This window comes from Polypterus senegalus, chromosome 18 (assembly GCF_016835505.1).
Source record: "Polypterus senegalus isolate Bchr_013 chromosome 18, ASM1683550v1, whole genome shotgun sequence".
Classification (NCBI taxonomy): domain Eukaryota; kingdom Metazoa; phylum Chordata; class Cladistia; order Polypteriformes; family Polypteridae; genus Polypterus; species Polypterus senegalus.
Window position 1 is genome coordinate 31509834 of NC_053171.1, and position 20182 is coordinate 31530015.

General features: G+C 35.7%; 1 protein-coding gene across 1 annotated transcript in view; it reads left to right on the plus strand.

Annotated features, from left to right (window-relative positions):
- The first annotated feature begins 406 nt into the window (after window positions 1-406).
- The window catches only part of mnat1 (MNAT1 component of CDK activating kinase), a 171144-nt gene continuing 151368 nt past the window's right edge, over window positions 407-20182 (plus strand). The window contains exon 1 of the mRNA XM_039741847.1: window positions 407-625. Within this exon, the coding sequence (XP_039597781.1) occupies window positions 537-625 (89 nt within the window). The 5' untranslated portion in view covers window positions 407-536. The remainder of the gene's footprint in view (window positions 626-20182) is intronic.

Below are 20182 nucleotides of genomic sequence, written 5' to 3' on the forward strand. Positions count from 1 at the left end.
AAAATAGAACTAGGGTGTTGTGCCGTGTTAGCCATTATGAATGTAGAGAAAAGCCAAGCAATTCAGCGTAGAAGTAACATTTACTTCTTGCCATTTGTAGATGTACGCTGACGCACCCTGGCTAGCAATTCTTTGGCTGAATACGTGAATGCGTCTCATCCAAAGCAGGCTTTTATCTTGTAATGAATCCACCCATGATAGACTGAGAGTCCCTTTGGAATAACCAATAAATGGACAGATTACAAAAATTAACAAAATAAATGATAAAAAGTGGGCACAGTGGTTTATACAATTGCCAGAATTAGTACGATGCATTTTTACAGATCTTTACCCCTTCAAAAAAAAAAAAAACCCTGAACGATACTGCTACTGAACCTTATTTCCGAGACTATATCGGACACTTTAGTGTTCAGCTCATTTGTTGTTGCATCGGTTACATTTGAAGGTGACACGTTGTTGTAAATTTGGTTTGCCAAAGCGGTGCTTTGGTGATTTATTAATACTCCCGACCAAATACTAATTTGCACCATTCCAGAATGGACGAACAGAGCTGTCCTCGTTGCAAAACAACAAAATACAGAAACCCTTTCTTAAAGTTGATGGTTAATGTTTGCGGGCATACACTGTAAGTTGTGTTTATTAACTATTAACGTTATATTTTGTAGTTTTATTGTGAACTATTTTATGGTGGCTACGAAGTAAATAATGCGGTAATAAAATATGCAGTATGGTTATTGTGCTATTTATATCTCTCTGGCGATAGATACTTAAGCAAATGTTTTTACGTTGTTGTATAAAGGTTTTCATCAGTTCGTATGGGAATGTATTTTTTATCTCTTTTGTCCTAAGACGGTGTATGGTACACACTTGTTTATCTTTATGATTTCAGAAGTGGCCCTATAGCTTGTTTAGTGAGAACTGACATACAGCAGATAATCTTGATTGAGCCCACAGAACATATTCGTTAAAGCTGATGTTTAAATAAACGCATGTTTTCTAGACGTTCATTCATTATAATAACGTGTGATAAAATAATGATTCAGCCAGGCTTTATAAGGGTCTCTTATACCAGACAAAATTCAAAGGTGTATCGTACATCCATGTTTGTCCAGGAGTAGTTTCGGCCAGGTTAAGCTGCTGAGCCTGCAGTGGCAGTTGGGTTTTCAATCTTGTGCGTATCAGCTAACAGTTTTAACCACATGGTTGAACGGCATCAGTAATATATATATGCACTTCTGTAAATGCATTATAAAAGACTTGAATTGTTTCCAGAGCTGGGCAAGGTGTCTGAAAATGGGGCTTTGGACAAGCACTGCTGAGTCTCGGGGTTTGGACGTTTCAAATGGCTGTTGATTAGAAGGCTGGTTTCACTGGACTGTAATGGATCATACAGGTGCTGGTCATACAATTAGAATATCATGACAAAGTTGATTTATTTCAGTAATTCCATTCAAAAAGGGAAACTTGTATATTAGATTCATTCATTGCACACAGACTGATGTATTTCAAATGTTTATTTCTTTTAATTTTGATGATTATAACTGACAACTAATGAAAGTCCCAAATTCAGTATCTCTGAAAATTAGAATATTGTGAAAAGGTTCAATATTGAAGACACCTGGTGCCACACTCTAATCAGCTAATTGACTCAAAACACCTGCAAAAGCCTTTAAATGGTCTCTCAGTCTAGTTCTGTAGGCTACACAATCATGGGGAAGACTGCTGACTTGAGAGTTGTCCAAAACGACCATTGACACCTTGCACAAGGAGGGCAAGACACAAAAAGTCGTTGCTAAAGAGGCTGGCTGTTCACAGAGCTCTTTGTCCAAGCACATTAATAGAGAGGTGAAGGAAGGACAAGATGTGGTAAAAAAAAGTGTACAAGCAATAGGGATAACCGCACCCTGGAGAGGATTGTGAAACAAAACCCATTCAAAACTGTGGGGGAGATTCACAAAGAGTGGACTGCAGCTGGAGTCAGTGCTTCAAGAACCACCACACACAGACGTATGCAAGACATGGGTTTCAGCTGTCGCATTCCTTGTGTCAAGCCACTCTTGAACAAGAGACAGCGTCAGAAGTGTCTCGCCTGGGCTAAAGACAAAAGGACTGGACTGCTGCTGAGTGGTCCAAAGTTATGTTCTCTGATGAAAGTAAATTTTGCATTTCCTTTGGAAATCAAGGTCCCAGAGTCTGGAGGAAGAGAGGAGAGGCACAGAATCCACGTTGCTTGAGGTCCAGTGTAAAGTTTCCACAGTCAGTGATGGTTTGGGGTGCCATGTCATCTGCTGGTGTTGGTCCATTGTGTTTTCTGAGGTCCAAGGTCAACACAGCCGTCTACCAGGAAGTTTTAGAGCACTTCATGCTTCCTGCTGCTGACGAACTTTATGGAGATGCAGATTTAATTTTCCAACAGGACCTGGCACCTGCACACAGTGCCAAAGCTACCAGTACCTGGTTTAAGGACCATGGTATCCCTGTTCTTGATTGGCCAGCAAACTCGCCTGACCTTAACCCCATAGAAAATCTATGGGGTATTGTGAAGAGGAAGATGCAATACGCCAGACCCAACAATTCAGAAGAGCTGAAGGCCACTATCAGAGCAACATGGGCTCTCATAACACCTGAGCAGTGCCACAGACTGATCGACTCCATGCCACGCCACATTGCTGCAGTAATCCAGGCCAAAGGAGCCCCAACTAAATATTGAGTGCTGTACATGCTCATACTTTTCATGTTCATACCTTTCAGTTGGCCAACATTTCTAAAAATCCTTTTTTTGCATTGGTCTTAATTGATATTCTAATTTTCCGAGATACTGAATTTGGGACTTTCATTAGTTGTCAGTTATAATCATCAAAATTAAAAGAAATAAACATTTGAAATACATCAGTCTGTATGTAATGAATGAATCTAATATACAAGTTACACTTTATGAATGGAATTACTGAAATAAATCAACTTTGTAATGATATTCTAATTTTATGACCAGCACCTGTATACAGTATATAAAACCATCCTCCAAACACATGCTGGGTAGTCTTTAGGTTTCCAAAGCACATTCTGTGCCGTTATTGTTCTTAGTGTTGTCAAATTTTAATCTCAACTGAATCTTATGAGATTTGAAATTCTGTCATCTGGCTGTCACTTAGACCTAACCTTAAGTTGTGCTGGATTGCTGGCACTGATGCTTCCATCTATTTCTGGATTCAGGTTATTTCAATTTAGTACTGTAGACAGGAGTGGGAATAAGGCAGGAAGAAGTCCTGCATAGTTTACTAGCAAATTTCAAGGCACAAATACACACACTTGCACTTACTCATATCAGGCCAATTTATAGTCACCTGTTAAATCTATTTTTCTTTAGAATGTTAGGAGAGAAAAAAATACTTGCAGATATGGGAAGAACACATAGACTCCACACAGATAGCATCCAGGTTTAGATTTGGATCCAGTCTGTTTTTTTTCTGTGAGGCAGCAGCAGCAGCACATGCCATTGTACTAGTCCTTCAATAATACCGTTACACCATTATACTATTTATAATTTGTGTAATTATTAATACTGTTCAAAACAAAGCAATACCATTCACTAGTCACACAGTCTTTGATTTCAGAAGTGGTTTATTAGTATTTTGGCAAATGCACTGGTAGATTTGAAATATTTACTCAGGTGATTAGAGATTGGTTTGTTACAACACTATAGAATTGATAGTGTTTATAAATACCATGCTCATGGACCTGTTGTTACCTACAAAGACTATTAGCTGGTTTTCTAGATTTATTATCAGTGTTTTAATCTGTGATAATGATACTCCATTTAATTAATGGCAAGTGCATTAATTGCCTTTATCTGCACATGCTGAACAAATGTCCATGTGTGAGTAATCATTTGTACTAAAAGTGACAGTTGATTTAAGTTGGAAATATGTATGGATTAGTTTCATGTTTCCAATGTAGTAAAACTCATGATGGTGGTAACCTGTAATCTGTGTTATTGTGCATCTGTACATGACTGATTAAAAAAATACTAGACTGCTCAGTATATACCAATTTTGTTATTCTTATGGGAATGATATGAAATGATAATGCTTAGTGTATCATGCCTCACAAGACTGTGTGCATGAATAGGTAATTAGTAACTACTTTATTGCTATCTGAAGGGATATTCATTGCTCTAGGCCCAACAGAAATGTTAGTGCAAAACACTAAAAAAGTGCAAATTATACATACGTGAAAGACTCAGTACTATACACATCATAATTTTAAGAAATATTTTTTCTTTTTTCAATCGTTTATTGTACTTGGCAAGGCCAAAGGAGTGTTCAAAAGAAGGAGGCAATCTGATGGATGCAGACACACGCACAAAAACAAAAAAAATCCAGTAGTGCATCTTCCAAACTGTGGTAGTTTGGGCCAGTGATTAAAGTTACTCCAGGAAAATACACCATGGGGAAGATGGGCAACTTTAGACATTATGCTTGTAGCTTACCGACATTCTGTTTTGTGACACTGTCTCCAGTGAGTCCAGGATTGATCCTGAAACACAGCTGACAGTTTTGGAATTTGACATCCCCTTTGCTGCTGTTACTCTCTCTGCAGGCTATAGTGTGGGATAGAACGCTGCCTGCTATGGACTGGTAGAACTCTGTCTCTCTCTTCATTTCTTATGTTTATAAAAACAAAAAATACTCTTCCAAACAAGTAAACGAGGAGTATTAATTCCAGTAATTAAATAATAAGTTAGTGCTTACATTAGATTAAATGATCAAAAAAAGTACCCATTTTTAGATAATAGTTATAGACCAGTTCTGCTTATTGCATTTTCAGAGTTGGGTTAATTTTATTGTTTAATTATATATAAAATCCCATTTTTGCTACCATGTTCACTTCATCACCTGGTCTTCTTACCAGGGTTAAAAAGATACAGGTATTTTACTTTCAATTAAAGATAAAGATGAATTTTGTATTTTCATGTTTTAAAATATAAGCGGCATTCAAGAAAAATAAATGTCCCAAATAACAGCTCTAGTGGTCAAAGGCTTAAAGAGGACACAAAAGACACATTAATGAACTGCAGTTTCTTGACCACACCTGCAGAGATTGCCCTCCCCTGATCTTATCTACTCACCTGTTGAAGAAGAGCAGTATTTAATTTACTCCAGAGCACTGTGATGTTAAATGAACCCTTTTGTATTGGAAGTTTTCTGTCCTTCCTTAACTGTTGAGGTAGTTAAAGAAACTGACAACCTAAATTATGTTTAAAAACTGTGTTTAAATAATGTAGTAGTGTTTGGGATACTTATAGCTGATTATAAGTTTGCGCTTTTTGTTTTTTGACATTTGAGGTTGTCATTTGTTTTTAATTATGTCCCTAACATGGTACCAGTACGAACACCCACCAAATCAATGAGCGTGTTTTCAATTTTATAATTAAGTGAAGATATGAATTCAAAATTGGTATAGATCAATCAGATCTACTCGTTTGCTTCTCTCACAATTCCCTTGTAGACGGATGCATTTCAGGTATAGTTTTAGAACACTGAAGATCTCTTTGCAGTGAAAGTCTGTTCCAGTGGTGTATAAATTGCTGGATATGTGGTGCCCTGTTTATGTTTGTGCGATTTCTCTGATTGTCACAAGTTGATGCTCTATTGTCATCTCATCAATTCTTTTATTTTCTTTATGTTGGGTAACCACTTTGGGCCTGATCAGCATTGTCTGTGTTGCCTACGCAACATCTGACACTGCTAGTGCCTATACAGAGATCTCTGTTAAGTGTGCTTAGTTTGCGTAAAACTTCATGTTGTTGTAAAATATTTCCTTGGCTGCCTTTGTCTTGCACTGATGTCACTTTTCATTCAGATGTGAGGTGATAGATGAAGCTACATGTTATAGTACCACACACATGCATCCTCAGAAATATTTTGATAATTCCATTATGTATATCATAGTATCATTTTGAAGTGTATCCAGTATTATTTCATAAAAAAAAAAATCATTTTTAGATTTAGGTTTAGCGTACATCAGTGAAAACCATAGGTGCCGTGTGTTCCACTTTTTATTTTGGTGGGCATAACTCTTAACTGCAGACTAATCAAAATGGGCAAAGCAGATTTTTTTACTTAAGAAACCAGCCTTTTGTGCTGGTCTGTTCTTATTCTTGGTGTTGTATGCAAATTCTGTAATGCAGGGATTATGGTGTTTTTTTAATTCTATCTAAAATTGTTGTTATTTCAGATAACTTGTTTTAGAAGGTTATGATGAAGTTAATACTTTATGGGGATTAACACTGCTACAAATGACTTAACATGCTGTGGTCTGCCAGGTTTAGAGTTCCCTTCACTTGCTTAGTTATTTAGACTGATTAAATTGTTGAGAGGTATTTGAATTTGGAAATCAAAAGTTTTTAAAGCTTGCATTTGATATTTCTGGTATAATATGCCAAATTGGCACTAACTAATGTTTTATAATTAATATATTTTGTCCATTTTTGTCAGGCAGAATATGGGTCATGTTATTGAATGTTAGCAATATGTAGAATCCCAAAATATTGCTTAGTTCAAAACAACATTCCAGAGTTACTTATATACCTATGAGCACCTGTGCAGTGTCCTACTGTCTAATTATTAAATAATTGTAAAACCAATTTAATCTTAGCCTCGGGAGCTTACTTGAAAGCCTTTGTGAGGGTGGATGTGATGAATCATTAGGGGGGCTTTATTAGGTGGTAAAGCAGAAGTGCTATTCTTTACTTTGACAACCAAAAATATTTATAAATCAGAAGCTTGAGATCATACTGTGTGTACTGAGTACAGCAGAAAGTTTTGCGACTTTGTTGTGGTTTGTCCTGAATCTAGATGAGAATTGTAACCCAGCTAGTTTTCCTTATTACAGTTGTGTTTGAAAGTTTGTGAACCCTTTAGAATTTTCTTTATTTCTGCATAATATTACCTAAAACATCATCAGATTTTCACTCAAGTCCTAAAAGTAGATAAAGAGAAACCAGTTAAACAAATGAGACAATAATATTATACTTGGTCATTTATTTATTGAGGAAAATGATCGAATATTACATATTTGTAAGTGGCAAAAGTATGTGAACCTCTAGGATTATTAGTTAGTTTGAAGGTGAAATTAGAGTCGGGTATTTTCAATCAATGGGATGACAATCAGGCGTGAGTGAGAATCCTGTGTTATTTAAAGAACAGGATCTATCAAAGTCTGCTCTTCATAACACATTTGTGGAAGTGTATCATGGCACGAACAAAGGAGATTTCTGAGGACCTCAGAAAAAGAGTTGTTGATGCTAATCAGGCTGGAAAAGGTTACAAAACCATCTGTAAAGAGTTTGGACTCCACCAATCCACAGTCAGACAGATTGTGTACAAATGGAGGAAATTCAAGACCATTGTTACCCTCCCCAGGAGTGGTCGACCAACAAAGATCACTCCAAGAGGAAGGCGTGTAATAGGTCACAAAGGACCCCAGGGTAACTTCTAAGGCCTCTCTCAGATTGGCTAATGTTCATGTTCATGAGTCCACCATCAGGAGAACACTGAACAACAATGATGTCCATGGCAGGGTTGCAAGGAGAAAGCCACTGCTCTCCAAAAAAAAACATTGCTGCTTGTCTGCAGTTTGCTAAAGATCATGTGGACAAACCAGAAGACTATTGGAAGAATGTTTTGTGGACGGATGGACCAAAATAGAACTTTTTGGTTTAAATGAAAAGCGTTATGTTTGGCGAAAGGAAAACACTGCATTCCAGCATAAGAACCTTATCCCATCTGTGAAACATGGTGGTGGTAGTATCATGGTTTGGGCCTGTTTTGCTGCATCTGGGCCAGGATGGCTTGCCTTCATTAATGGAACAATAAATTCTAAATTATATCAGAGAATTCTAAAGGAAAATGTCAGGACATCTGTCCATGAACTGAATCTCAAGAGAAGGTGGGTCATGCAGTAAGACAACAATCCTAAGCACCCAAGTCTTCTACCAAAGAATGGTTAAAGAAGAATCAAGTTAATTGTTTTGGAATGGCCAAGTCAAAGTACTGATCTTAATCCAATTGAAATGTTGTGGAAGGACCTGAAGCAAGCAGTTAATGTGAGGAAACCCACCAACATCCCAAAGTTGAAGCTGTTCTGTAGGATGAATGGGCTAAAATTCCTCCAACTCGGTGTGCAGGAATGATCAGAAGTTACCAGAAACGTTTAGTTGCAGTTATTGCTGCAAAGGGGGAATCACACCAGATACTGAAAGCAAAGGTTCACATACTTTTGCCACTTACAAATATGTAATATTCGATCATTTTACTTAATAAATAAATGACCAAGTATAATATTTTTATCTCATTTGTTTAACTGGTTTCTCTTAATCTACTTTTAGGACTTGAGTGAAAATCTGATGATGTTTTTCGGTCATATTTATGCAGAAATATAGAAAATTCTAAAGGGTTCACAAACTTTCAAACACAACTGTAAAAAATACAGGGTGGTCCAGAACTAATTATGCAGATCCAGATCATCTGGATGACTTTGATTTATGTGGGACGATTCCAGTTCGGCGCAAAGACGATTCTTCATGTTGTCAGTTCATACACTTCTCTATGGTCTGGGATTTTTCGGGTGATTTTTCTATGTAATAAACTTAAGTTATAGCGTAATGAAAATTGCATAATTAGATCTGGACCACCCTATACAACCCCAATTCCAAAAAAGTTGGAACGCTGTGTAAAATGTAAATAAAAACAGAATGCAATGATTTGCAAATTACATAAAACCATATTTTATTCACAATAGGACATGGAAAACGTATCAGATATTTCAACTGAGAAAATGTACCATTTTAAGAAAAGAATAAGGTCCTTTTGAATTTGATTTGCAACATGTCTCAAAAAAGTTGGGACAGGGCCATATTTAACACTGTGTAGCATTACCTCCTCTTTAACAGTCTGTAAACAACTAAGAACTAAGGAGACCAGTTACTGGACTTTTGGTAGATGAAGGTTGCCCCATTCTTGTCTGATACAGGATTCTAGCTGCTCAATAGTCCTGGGTCATCTTTGTTGTATTTTTCGTTTCACGATGCAACAAATGTTTTCAGTTGGTGTAAGGTCTGGACTACAGGCAGGCCAGTTCAGCACCTGGACTCTTCTACAACGAAGCCATGCTATTGAAATAGATGCAGTAGGAAGTTTACCATTGTCTTGCTGCAATATGCAAGGCCTTCCCTGAAAAATATGTTGTCTGGATGGGAGCATATGTGACTCTAAAACCTGTATGTATCTCTCAGCATTGATGGTTACTTTACAGATGTGCAAGCTGCCAGTTCCATAGGCACTAATGCACCCCCATACCATCAGAGATGCAGACTTTTGAACTGAGCACTCATAACAAGCCAGATGGTCCCTGTCCTCTTTAGCACAGAAGACGTGGCATCCATGTTTTCCATAAAGAATTTCAAACTTCAATTTGTCTGACAACAGAACAGAACTGTGCTTCAGTCCATTTTTAATGAGCTTTGGACCTGAGAAGATTGTGGCGTTTCTGTATCACTTTCACATATCGCTTCTTTGCATGTTAGAGCTTAAACCTGTGTTTGTAGATGGCATTGATTTCTGGAAGTGTTCCTGAGCCCATGCAATTAGTTCTATGACAGAATCATCCCTGTTTTTAATGCAGTGCCATCTGAGGGCCTAAAAATCACGGATATTCAATACTGGTTTTTGGCCTTGTCCCTTGCGCGCAGAGAATTCTTCAGATTTTTAGAAATTTGTGATGTTATTATATACTATAGATGATGAGATATTGAAAGCCTTCAAAATCTTACATTGAGAAACATTATTTTGAAATTGTTGGATGTACATACCAATGGATTTGGATGGCTATTCCAATGTAAAAAACTCCACAGCACTGGGTGCTTTGTTTCAGTTGTAAAAATATTTTGGCCCCAAACCATAATATAGAACACACATAGTTTTGTAAGTTCAATGCCAGTTATAACAAATGTATTCTTTCATTTTATTTAAAGTTTCTCAAAATATTTTAAGGTCACCATTTGTTGTTTTACAGTGCTCTAAACTAATTCTATGGCAAAAGTAAATTCCATCCATCCATTTTCCAACCCGCTGATTCCAAACACCGGGTCACGGGAGCCAATCCCAGCCAACACATGGCACAAGGCAGGAACAAATCCCGGGCAGGGTGCCAAGCCACCGCAGGACACACACAAACACGCCCACACACTAGGGCCAATTTAGAATTACCAATCCACCTAACCTGCATGTCTTTGGACTGTGGGAGGAAACCGGAGCGCCCGGAGAAAACCCACGCAGACACGGGGAGAACATGCAAACTCCACGCAGTGAGGACCCGGGAAGTGAACCCGGGTCTTATAACTGCGAGGCAGCAGTGCTACCACTGTGCCACCGTGCTGCCCCGCAAAAGTAAATTGATTGATATTAATAATAATTAAAATATAATATGGAAGCAATCTGTTGGCTGTGGAAAATGGGAATTTATTTTATTTAAAATAAGAATTGAATAGACAAGTTGTATTAATGACATGATTACAAAAAATTATAAAAGTTCATACAGTAGAATATTTTATTTTTCACAATAGGATTATTTATCATTTTTGACTGAAGAATACGGAGCATCTTGTCAAACCTCAGTTTGGAAATTATGAACGTGTACTGGGTTTGAGATTTCTTGATATTTTTTATTATATACTTATTTTATGTAAATTTATGACAGTGATAAATTGAACATGCAGCCACATTTTCCTTTTAAAAACATAAGTCAAGCATTTTATTTTGTACACAAAATATTTTGTGTCTTTTGAATGGTGCAATGACCTTTTGTTAGGAAAAAATATTTAAATTATGCCATACATTTGTAGTGTGAACTAGTTGGTTTGGTTAGTAGGCAACTGAGAAATCAAAAATTATTTGCAGTAACTCTTTAGTGTAAGGATTCTAAACGGATTTAAGAACTTGATTATTTCCTGTTGTTCTTCATTGGGATTCTGAAAATGATCAAGGTAATATTTCATTTTCCTGTATTGTAAATGTGAGCCAAATATAGACTTGCTTGTAATTGTAATGCTTACTTGTAATTTTTTTAGTGTTCTTATACAGCCAAATATTTGTAATATGAAGCCTAAAAGTAATACTAATGAAACCTCTCAAATAAAATAAAGCAGCTAATAATCTCTGTAGGATTCTCTTAATGTGCTATCAATAAATGTAGCAAATTACTGTTGAAATTCTTGAAGTGGGAGATTTAAAATCAGGCATGGGCATTGTACTGTGGTTGCTGGTTTATGTTTCAGCAGATTTCTAAAATTCATTTCTCTGTCTTTATCCCTTATATAAGGAGACCGTTCCATCAACAATACAGTGTGTGGTTTACTTTCTACATTTGCTTTAAACTCTGCAGGTCTTTTACTGGTGGATTATTTCTTTAGAATTAGCATTCTTTTTCTGTTTTCTTAAGGCCTTTCCTGATAATCATGCATATGTGTTGCATGCTAAATGTGTTTAATATAAGAAAATTGTTAAAATAAATAAAAAATATACTTATTCACTCCCATAATTGCTATCTCTTGTCCTACTGGCCTTTATTTTTTGTGTTTATTAATAACTGCGATAAAATGTGGTAATGTTCAGAGCAGAGTAAACTAATATGAATGTGGTTTGCTCTCTGGAGCATGCATTATATAAAAGGAGATCTATGCCATTAGGATCATTTAATAATACATAAGGGCATACATTTTTGTGTTATTTCTTACTGTGATTCATTAGGATATGAGTACTGGGGTTTATTCTAGAAATAAACCTTACTACAAACCAACATGTAAATTGAAACAATAAATGAAATTGTTCAGCCTTTAGAAAATAGAACTCCACCTCTCATTCTGATATTTTTTACAGTTGATGAAATTCTGAGCAGGTCCAAACTGTTAAGTATTTGTTTATCTCAGAAATTTTTCCCTTCAGTTTTTTTCTTTGATGTAATTTTTTTTCCTTCTCCTTTTTGGATATCTCATTTGATTTAAAACTTTTTCTGAAGACATTGAAATTTAAACCTTAGTGGCATATGTGCTTTAGTAGCTGCGAACAGAAAACCATTATTTACCACTGAGCTGCATCTCTGCAGTTACATAAGGATGAGTAAAGATACTTTGCCTTGTTCAGTAAACAGAAGAACGGTTTATAATTCTAAACTCCGATTTTTCTTGTTGTAGGGTATCTGCTTAAAATAAAATTTTACTACCAGCCAGTAATTTTCTTGGCTTCTTTAAGGTTATTGAACCAAAGGCAAATGAGCGCAACCTTCAGCAAAACTGTTAGCCGCGTACACTGACAGTTGATGTGTTTCTTGAATTCATGCCCAGCTGGAAGGAAAAATGGAATGGCCATGTTCTAAAATTAAACTTGCAGTCCATTTCTTTTCACATTTATAGCTACATAGTTATTTATCACCATTATGTGCACATGCAAGGAGATGTCCTTTGCCATTTAATTTTATGGGATATAGATAATCAAAATGGCAATTTGTTTATCGTTATTATTATTATTATTATTATTACTACTACTACAAATAATAAGACTCTAAAGGGATTTACTAGCAATTCAACCAAACCTGTCTTTTGATTGTTTACACATTTATAGTTTTTTTTTTTAATGACTCTAGGGTTGTGTACAGCAAAATCCATCTTCAATTCTGCACATATTCATAAACATCAAGTTTTTCCCTCATCTAGCTAAACTTTTATGATCATATTGTTTTTTTTTTTCTTTCATGGGTTTTAAGTACTTTATTATTTTTAGTAAAACATTTGTGCAAAATTCCAATGGGCAAGCATAGGTTTAAAAAAGTGAGAATTTAAAAAAGAGCATTTCATGGTCACATTTTCATGGTTTTGTGACAAAGCTACTGTGCATGCCATCCCCTTTGTTAATTTTTCAGACTAAATGGACTAACTCTGGTGATTATTAAAAGTGAACTAATTATTTTTTTCAAATATTCAGAAATTATCTATTAATATGATATTTTTACAGTATCTAGGATTGAGCAATATGGCAAAATGTCCATCTCACAGTATAATTAATAAACATTCTGATGGTTTTTGATGTATTAATGTATGTTTTTCAACCTCAAATTAACCTCTTGTCTGTCAAAATATTTTTAAACAGCCTCCTACTCAAAGGAATGTAATAGCAGGTGTTCACCTCTCTGGCTTGAACCAATAAAAGTGCAGCTTCTTTTTCACTTACTGGTACATGAGCTGCTGCCATGCAAATACAGTACAAGACAATGCTTTTTCGTGTCCTTCCTCCCTGATTCAAATTGCTGTGATTTTAAAAAATACAAGCAATTCCACATAATCTAATTCCGAGTGCAGGGGATTATCACCAATTATCACCAATCAGATGGTTGTTCTTAAATAGTATGCTCATTTACTAGATACTTTTAGAAACAATTCTATGTACAGTAACATTACCTTGAAGATGCTAATGCCCCAGAGAGCATGTTTTATGTTTAAACATGTTGCAAGATTTCTATAAATTTCTACCCTACCAGTAAAATATGTTTAGAAATTTGTACTGACAGAAAAATTGTATCTGATATATTAGATCAAACAACATTTCATTCAGTCCTACTTTATACATGTTTTTTTGGATTTGCCAAGTCTTCTATCAGTGATGAACTTCCACTTTCTTGTGTCCGGCTTTTCAAATGTGGCACAGTATGATTTGATTGGAAAAAACATTAAGTTAAAATGCCCCATTATATAAAAAAAAAGTTACGTATATTGACATGTGCAGTGTCAGCTGATATGTTAGGCATGCAATTGGATTTTCTCTTCTTGTTAATCCTAATTGACAGGAGACTACATTTGTAGTGGAAATATAAAACATTTCCAAGACAGTTAGTTGTTTGTTACAATTAAAGTATTAGACCCTATAGTTTCACTTTAAGTTGAGTGTGATGTAAAAAAAAATTGGTGATTTGAAAAATACTCTATAAACTATACAGAATATTTATGTATTTTTTATTTCTCTGTTAGGTTAGGTCTGTCTGCTTTGTTTAGAAATCACCAGGATCATTTTCGGTGGGGTAAGGAAAATACCTATACACACTCAAATATGAATCCCAAGAGAAGATGTTGGTTCACTCATCTCCAGCATTCTCCTTAGAAATGATTATCAGTTTTTGGTTATGCTCATTGTTCCAGGAACCTTGTTTTCCTCAGGTGGCTGAAGATAAATAGCGGTGTCGTCTGCAGTAGGGAAAAAATGACTCCCGGATGCTTACCATAATACACTCTTCTGTCCAATGTCTGTGTTCTTTTGCACACTTTAATCTTTTTTTTTTTATTTGCCAGTTTTAGATATAGCTTTTTTCTTTGAAACTCTGCCTCTTAGGCCAACATCCCAGACTTGTCTTTTCAATGTTGCAGATGACGCTGGTATTTGCAATGTATTTAAAAAATAAGTCATTTAAGGACCTGTAAGGCATTTGTTTCTCAAACATCAGACTCTGATATACAATGTCCTCCATAATGTTTGGGACAAAGACACATGCTTCCTTGGTTTACCCCGTTGTGATTACAGTGCAGATTGCACACTTTAAGGGTATTTGCATACATTTCAGTCACAACATGTAGAAATTACAACACTTTTTATTCGTGGCCCCCCCATTTCAGGGTACCATAATGTTTGAGACAATTGGCAGGTATTTGTGATTACTCAGGTGTGTTTCATTACTGCATTAGTTCAGGGATAAGATACTATACCTATGTATAATGACCCAAACATTATGGAGGGCTCTGTACTTATCCTCGTATGTTGTTGTACATCTAGTTCTTCCCTTCATTTTTTTCATCTAGATTAGTTCCAGTTTGCCCTTTTCTTGGCAGTCTGTCCCATGTCTCCAAACTTTTGACCGGTAGTACATGCATGCATGCATGCGTGCGTGTGTGTGTATGTATAGTACAGTACCCTTCTTTTTCATCTCATTTAAATAAGTGATTGCTTTTTTTTTATCCTCAAAATACTCTATATCTAGACTTTGTCCAGTTTTGACAAAACATAGTGAAGTTTTGGTTAATGCGTTAGTTACCTCACGTATAGGCTACTGTAATACCATTTAATCTGGCGTTGCTAGAAAACTTGTCCATCGTTTGAAAGTTATACAGAATTCTGCTTCTAGGATAATCACTTGTTCTAAGTCCACTGAGCATATTATACCTGGTCTTTTCCAACTTCATTGGCTCCCTGTCTACTACCGTATACAATTTTTAAAATACCGCTCTTACTACTTAAAGCTCTCCACAGTCTTACTCCTCCGCATATTAGTGGTCTTTTACAGACTTATACCACTTCCCACACTCTCAGATCCTCATCTTTACTTTCTGTGCCACACATTAAAACTTTGTTCTATGGGAGCCAGAGCTTTTTCTTTCAGTGATCCGCAAGTCTGGAATTCTCTTGCTGCTCATATTTATCAGCTAGATTCAGTTAAAAAATTTAAAACTATTCTTAAAACACACTTCTTCGTACCGGCATATCATTTGTTGTTGAAGTTTACTTCTTTCTTGCTGTATTGCTGATAATTTTATTTTTATCTGGTTCCTGCTTATATTGTTTAATTCTTTGTAAGGTGACCTTGCGTGTTTAGAAAGACACCCAATAAATAAAATTTATTATTGTTTTTTTAACATAATGTGGCGAGTGTTTTTTTTAGGGAAGAATTTTATGACTATTAGTGTATTTACATGGTTTAATTTAGATATATCCTTTATTTTTATAAAAGTGTGTTTTTTTGTTTTTTTTTTGTTTTTTTTTTGTGATTTAACAAATACTGATCTGAATCACAGACACTAATTAAAACTTCAGTGCTGAAATCAATATGTATTCATCATATGTTCATTCAGCTATTGGAATACTTTGAGGGACACTTAAAACAACCCATTGATTTCAATAAGAATATGAACCAGTGTGAATAATTGTTAAAAGATTAAAGCAAAAACCAAACTCTCATTAATCAAGGGGTCCAGTTAAGCATGAGATTTATTTTCAGATATAAATAAGCTTCTGCTCATGAGATATAATCATGGCCGTAACAAAAACCCTGCTAAACCTGCAGGATCGAGTTTCCCCACTTCTACATTAATAGCGTGTGAACATTACTACAGTAGGTTACAATCAACAATGTTTTACATTTTCTTTTTGTTTACTCCTTCTTAGTAAGCAACTTAATGGAGGTCTTGTATGTCACATATAGTCTTTTTACTCACTTTCATTCTATGTGATTCACTTTCTATAGTTCTTGTAAAAATGTGTACATGAATATATTTAAATGTGTTAGTGTTTAAAAGCTGTTATGAATTTGATTTCCAAACATGAACAGGCCTCCAAAATGCAGGCTAGAACCTTCACAGGCCAACGCAGAAAAGGCTCACCTCAGACCAGCCTGCTCCAAAAACCTACCAGGCAGGTTACAGCCTAAGCAGGCCCCAGAATGGGCAGCTGGCTTTTAAAGTTCAAAAAAAAAAAACTTTGTCTCAAAATATACAAAAATATCTTACAAGGGAGATTAGAATGTGAAAACTTTGGCTTGTAAAATAAATCTTGGACTGCAATTTTTATACATCCATACATTATCCAACCTGCTATATCCTTACTATAGGGTCATGGGGGTCTGCTAGAGCCAATCCCAACCAACACAGGGCGCAAGGCAGGAAACAAACCCCGGGCAGGGCGCGCACATACACACACACATACTCACACACACTCCCACACCCCAAGGACAATTTAGAATCGCCAATGCACCTAACCTGCATGTCTTTGGAATGTGGGAGGAAACCCACGCAGACACAGGAAGAACATGCAAACTCCATGCAGGGAGGACCCGGGAAGCGAACTCGGGTCTCCTTACTGCGAGGCAGCAGCGCTACCCACTTCGCCACCGTGCCAATTTTTATACATTGAGGTTATATTTATAAAAACAGGAGAATAAGAAAAATGCTACACAGCACTGATGAAACATAGAGAAGAGAAATAATAAAATAGCCTTCCATCAGAAAATCTTTTTTTAGTTGGAGAATGCTTGTATGCATTGACTGCCTCAAATTGCACAAATGGTACAGTTTAAGTCAGCTTGTTCACCCTTATATAAGAATATTCCTCTAATACAGTAGCACATAAATTTAGCTTTTTTATTATTAGCATGGTGACAAATAAAATGATTTGTACTAACTTCTTATAGACAAAGTAGCTGTTTTTTAAAAATTTTGCATTCCCCCCCGCCCCCAGAATGACCCACTAACTGCATTATGTGTTCCAGTTATTAAATAACAATGATAGAATTGGGTAAAGACTTGCTGTAATGTAGTGCAGTGTACAAACTTCAAAAAATATCTCCCTATCTGCATTTCAGAAAGATACGGATACAATACATTGCATAAATCAGAACCAATTACATATCTATTATGTGGGTTAGCAACACACATGTATAGTTAAGTACTTCCAATGGCATTAGATTGAATAATCACCTGCAGGCTAGAACTTTTCGGGGCATATTTTTTGTAAAGCCGCTTTGATTCTCGATTGATGTGGGAATTTACATTTGAGGAGGCAAAGGCTTGCTTCCCAGTTTATGTATGGCTGTCAGTGATTATGTACTGAAGCAACAGCGGCTGTGATGCTGTAAATTATGAGGGCGTACCTAACCTAATCCTGGTTTGACAGTCTTTCTTGTACTTTTACTGAGGCTCACTGGGCTGGTTAATATCCAACTGCAATCCATCCATCCATTCATTTTCTAAACCCACTTGTCAAGAGCAGGGTCATGGAATCGTAATTTCCATAGTACATACACAAAACTAATAAAATTCATACAGAAGAAAGTCTTGAACATATTTTGGTTCACTGACATTTTTAATTATACAAGGGTTGATTTTTTGTTTTACAAGTCTACTGTACACAATAATGAAATGTATTGTTTTGTGACTAGCTGTAAATCATAATTTACACTGTAGAAGTACAAATTTGGATTGATATCTTTTATTACTTAAGCAAAGAGTTAACAATTTGTAAAAATGTATTGTCTGCTAGCTTGTCCCTAGCACTTGACAAAGTATTAACTTAATTTATTGCATTTCCCTGCCATATTAATTGTACTTATGGAGGCTCAGTCTAACTTTGCCACAAGGAAAAACTACCTTCAGTTTGACTTGTCTGCTGTACATGTGCCACTAATGTTTGATTTAGTTTATGAACTGATCTAAGGGCAGCTTGTTCCCAACTTTGAGCTTCTCAAATCATTTTTCACATTCACATTCATAACATTCACATGTTATATTTTGAATCACAGCACTTAATCTGTTCCAGTTTGTTTAATGTACGTACACTTACCTCTGTCTGAATATTTTTTGTCACTTCATTGTTTAATGGAGGAAACATACAGTATAATTCTCAAACAGTATCTCATTTTACTGGCCTTCAGTGACAAGCAGTTGAATTGCAAAATGAATGCTAAATTGACAGTGAAAGTATGTAAAACATTTTAAAATATAACTGATCTCCTACCAAATATTTTATTTTTGTGTTGAATTTCAAACCATTTTTTTTACTTTATTATTAATTTATGGTTTGAAGAGAAAAATGGAGAAACACCATCTGGAAGTCTGGGCATGGATCTCCTAAAAAGGCAGGAAGTGTTTGCAACTTTAACAATTTTCCTTAATAAAAAAGTTTAAGAATGGTTGGGTACTTGGACACACACAGGGAGTCCATAAACATTTGTTACCCCACAGGTATTTTTTTAACAAACCAATTAACACTTCTAACACTTTCTGTCTTATGTAACTCATCTCTTGGCCTACTTTTTACTTTTAAATTATTCACAGTTGTATGTTCCATATGGCAGTTATTTTAGGTCCCTATTGTATTTAAGTTGTTAGTGTCAGTCAGTCACTCTCGGTTGAAAAATGTAAAGGAATTGGTGTCTGGAATGTCTTGATCATTCAGTGATTCTTACAGTGTGGAAAACCAGACAGCTGTTCGCATTTGCTGTTTGATTTTTTGTAAGAAGAAAAGTGAATTTCATGTTTACTAGGACTGATATTATAAGCTTCTTAATAGTTTGACAAATGTTTCTTTGAAATTTTATATGTGCATTTATGTATGTGTGTGTGTGTGTGTATATAATATATATACCCAGTGTGTATACTGTACTGTATTTTACCAACAATGTTGTTCTACAAAGTGACAATGCAATGGGGACAACGTCTACCTGCAACTTGATTTGAATGAAAGTCATATCGCATCACAAAGACTAAGAAGATTCCAACAGAATAGAGCATACTGCATGTACCCAAGGACGCTACTTGCTCCTGTACTTCTCTGTATCTCTCCCTTTTTTGCTTCTCACAATACAACTACCCTCACAACCACAATGCCTGGCTCCCACACCCGAAGTTTATAGTGTGTCGACAAACTAACATCTTTCCACGTAGCTTGTGCTAAGATCTTTCATTTGTATAAAGTTGTAGCCCCATTTCTCAGTGTAATTCATTCTTAGCACCGAATTGAAAACAAGGATGCCGTGCCTAAGGATAGCCCACTTACTACAGTATTATTACTGACAAATAAAAAAAATACGGGTCAGTTCATTTTCTTTTTTCTGTAACGTCACCAAATTTCAATCAAATTAAAGTATTTTTGAGATTTTAGAGTATTTAGTTTTTACAGTATATTGGGGGTAATTTTAATCCTAAATACTGATATGTCAAACTGTTCTAGCATAGCAGATAACCTATTGCTGTAGATGTACAATACTGTCAAATTTCAGCTTTTTAATTAAACAAGAAATAGTGTTTTTGTTAATAAGCGAGTGAGTCAACTTCACATAGTGGTGTGAAAAACTATTTGCCCCCTTCCTGATTTCTTATTCTTTTGCATGTTTGTCACACAAAATGTTTCTGATCATCAAACACATTTAACCATTAGTCAAATATAATAAAAGTAAACACAAAATGCAGTTTTTAAATGATGGTTTTATTATTTAGGGAGTAAAAAAAATCCAAACCTACATGGCCCTGTGTGAAAAGTAATTGCCCCCTGAACCTAATAACTGGTTGGGCCACCCTTAGCAGCAATAACTGCAA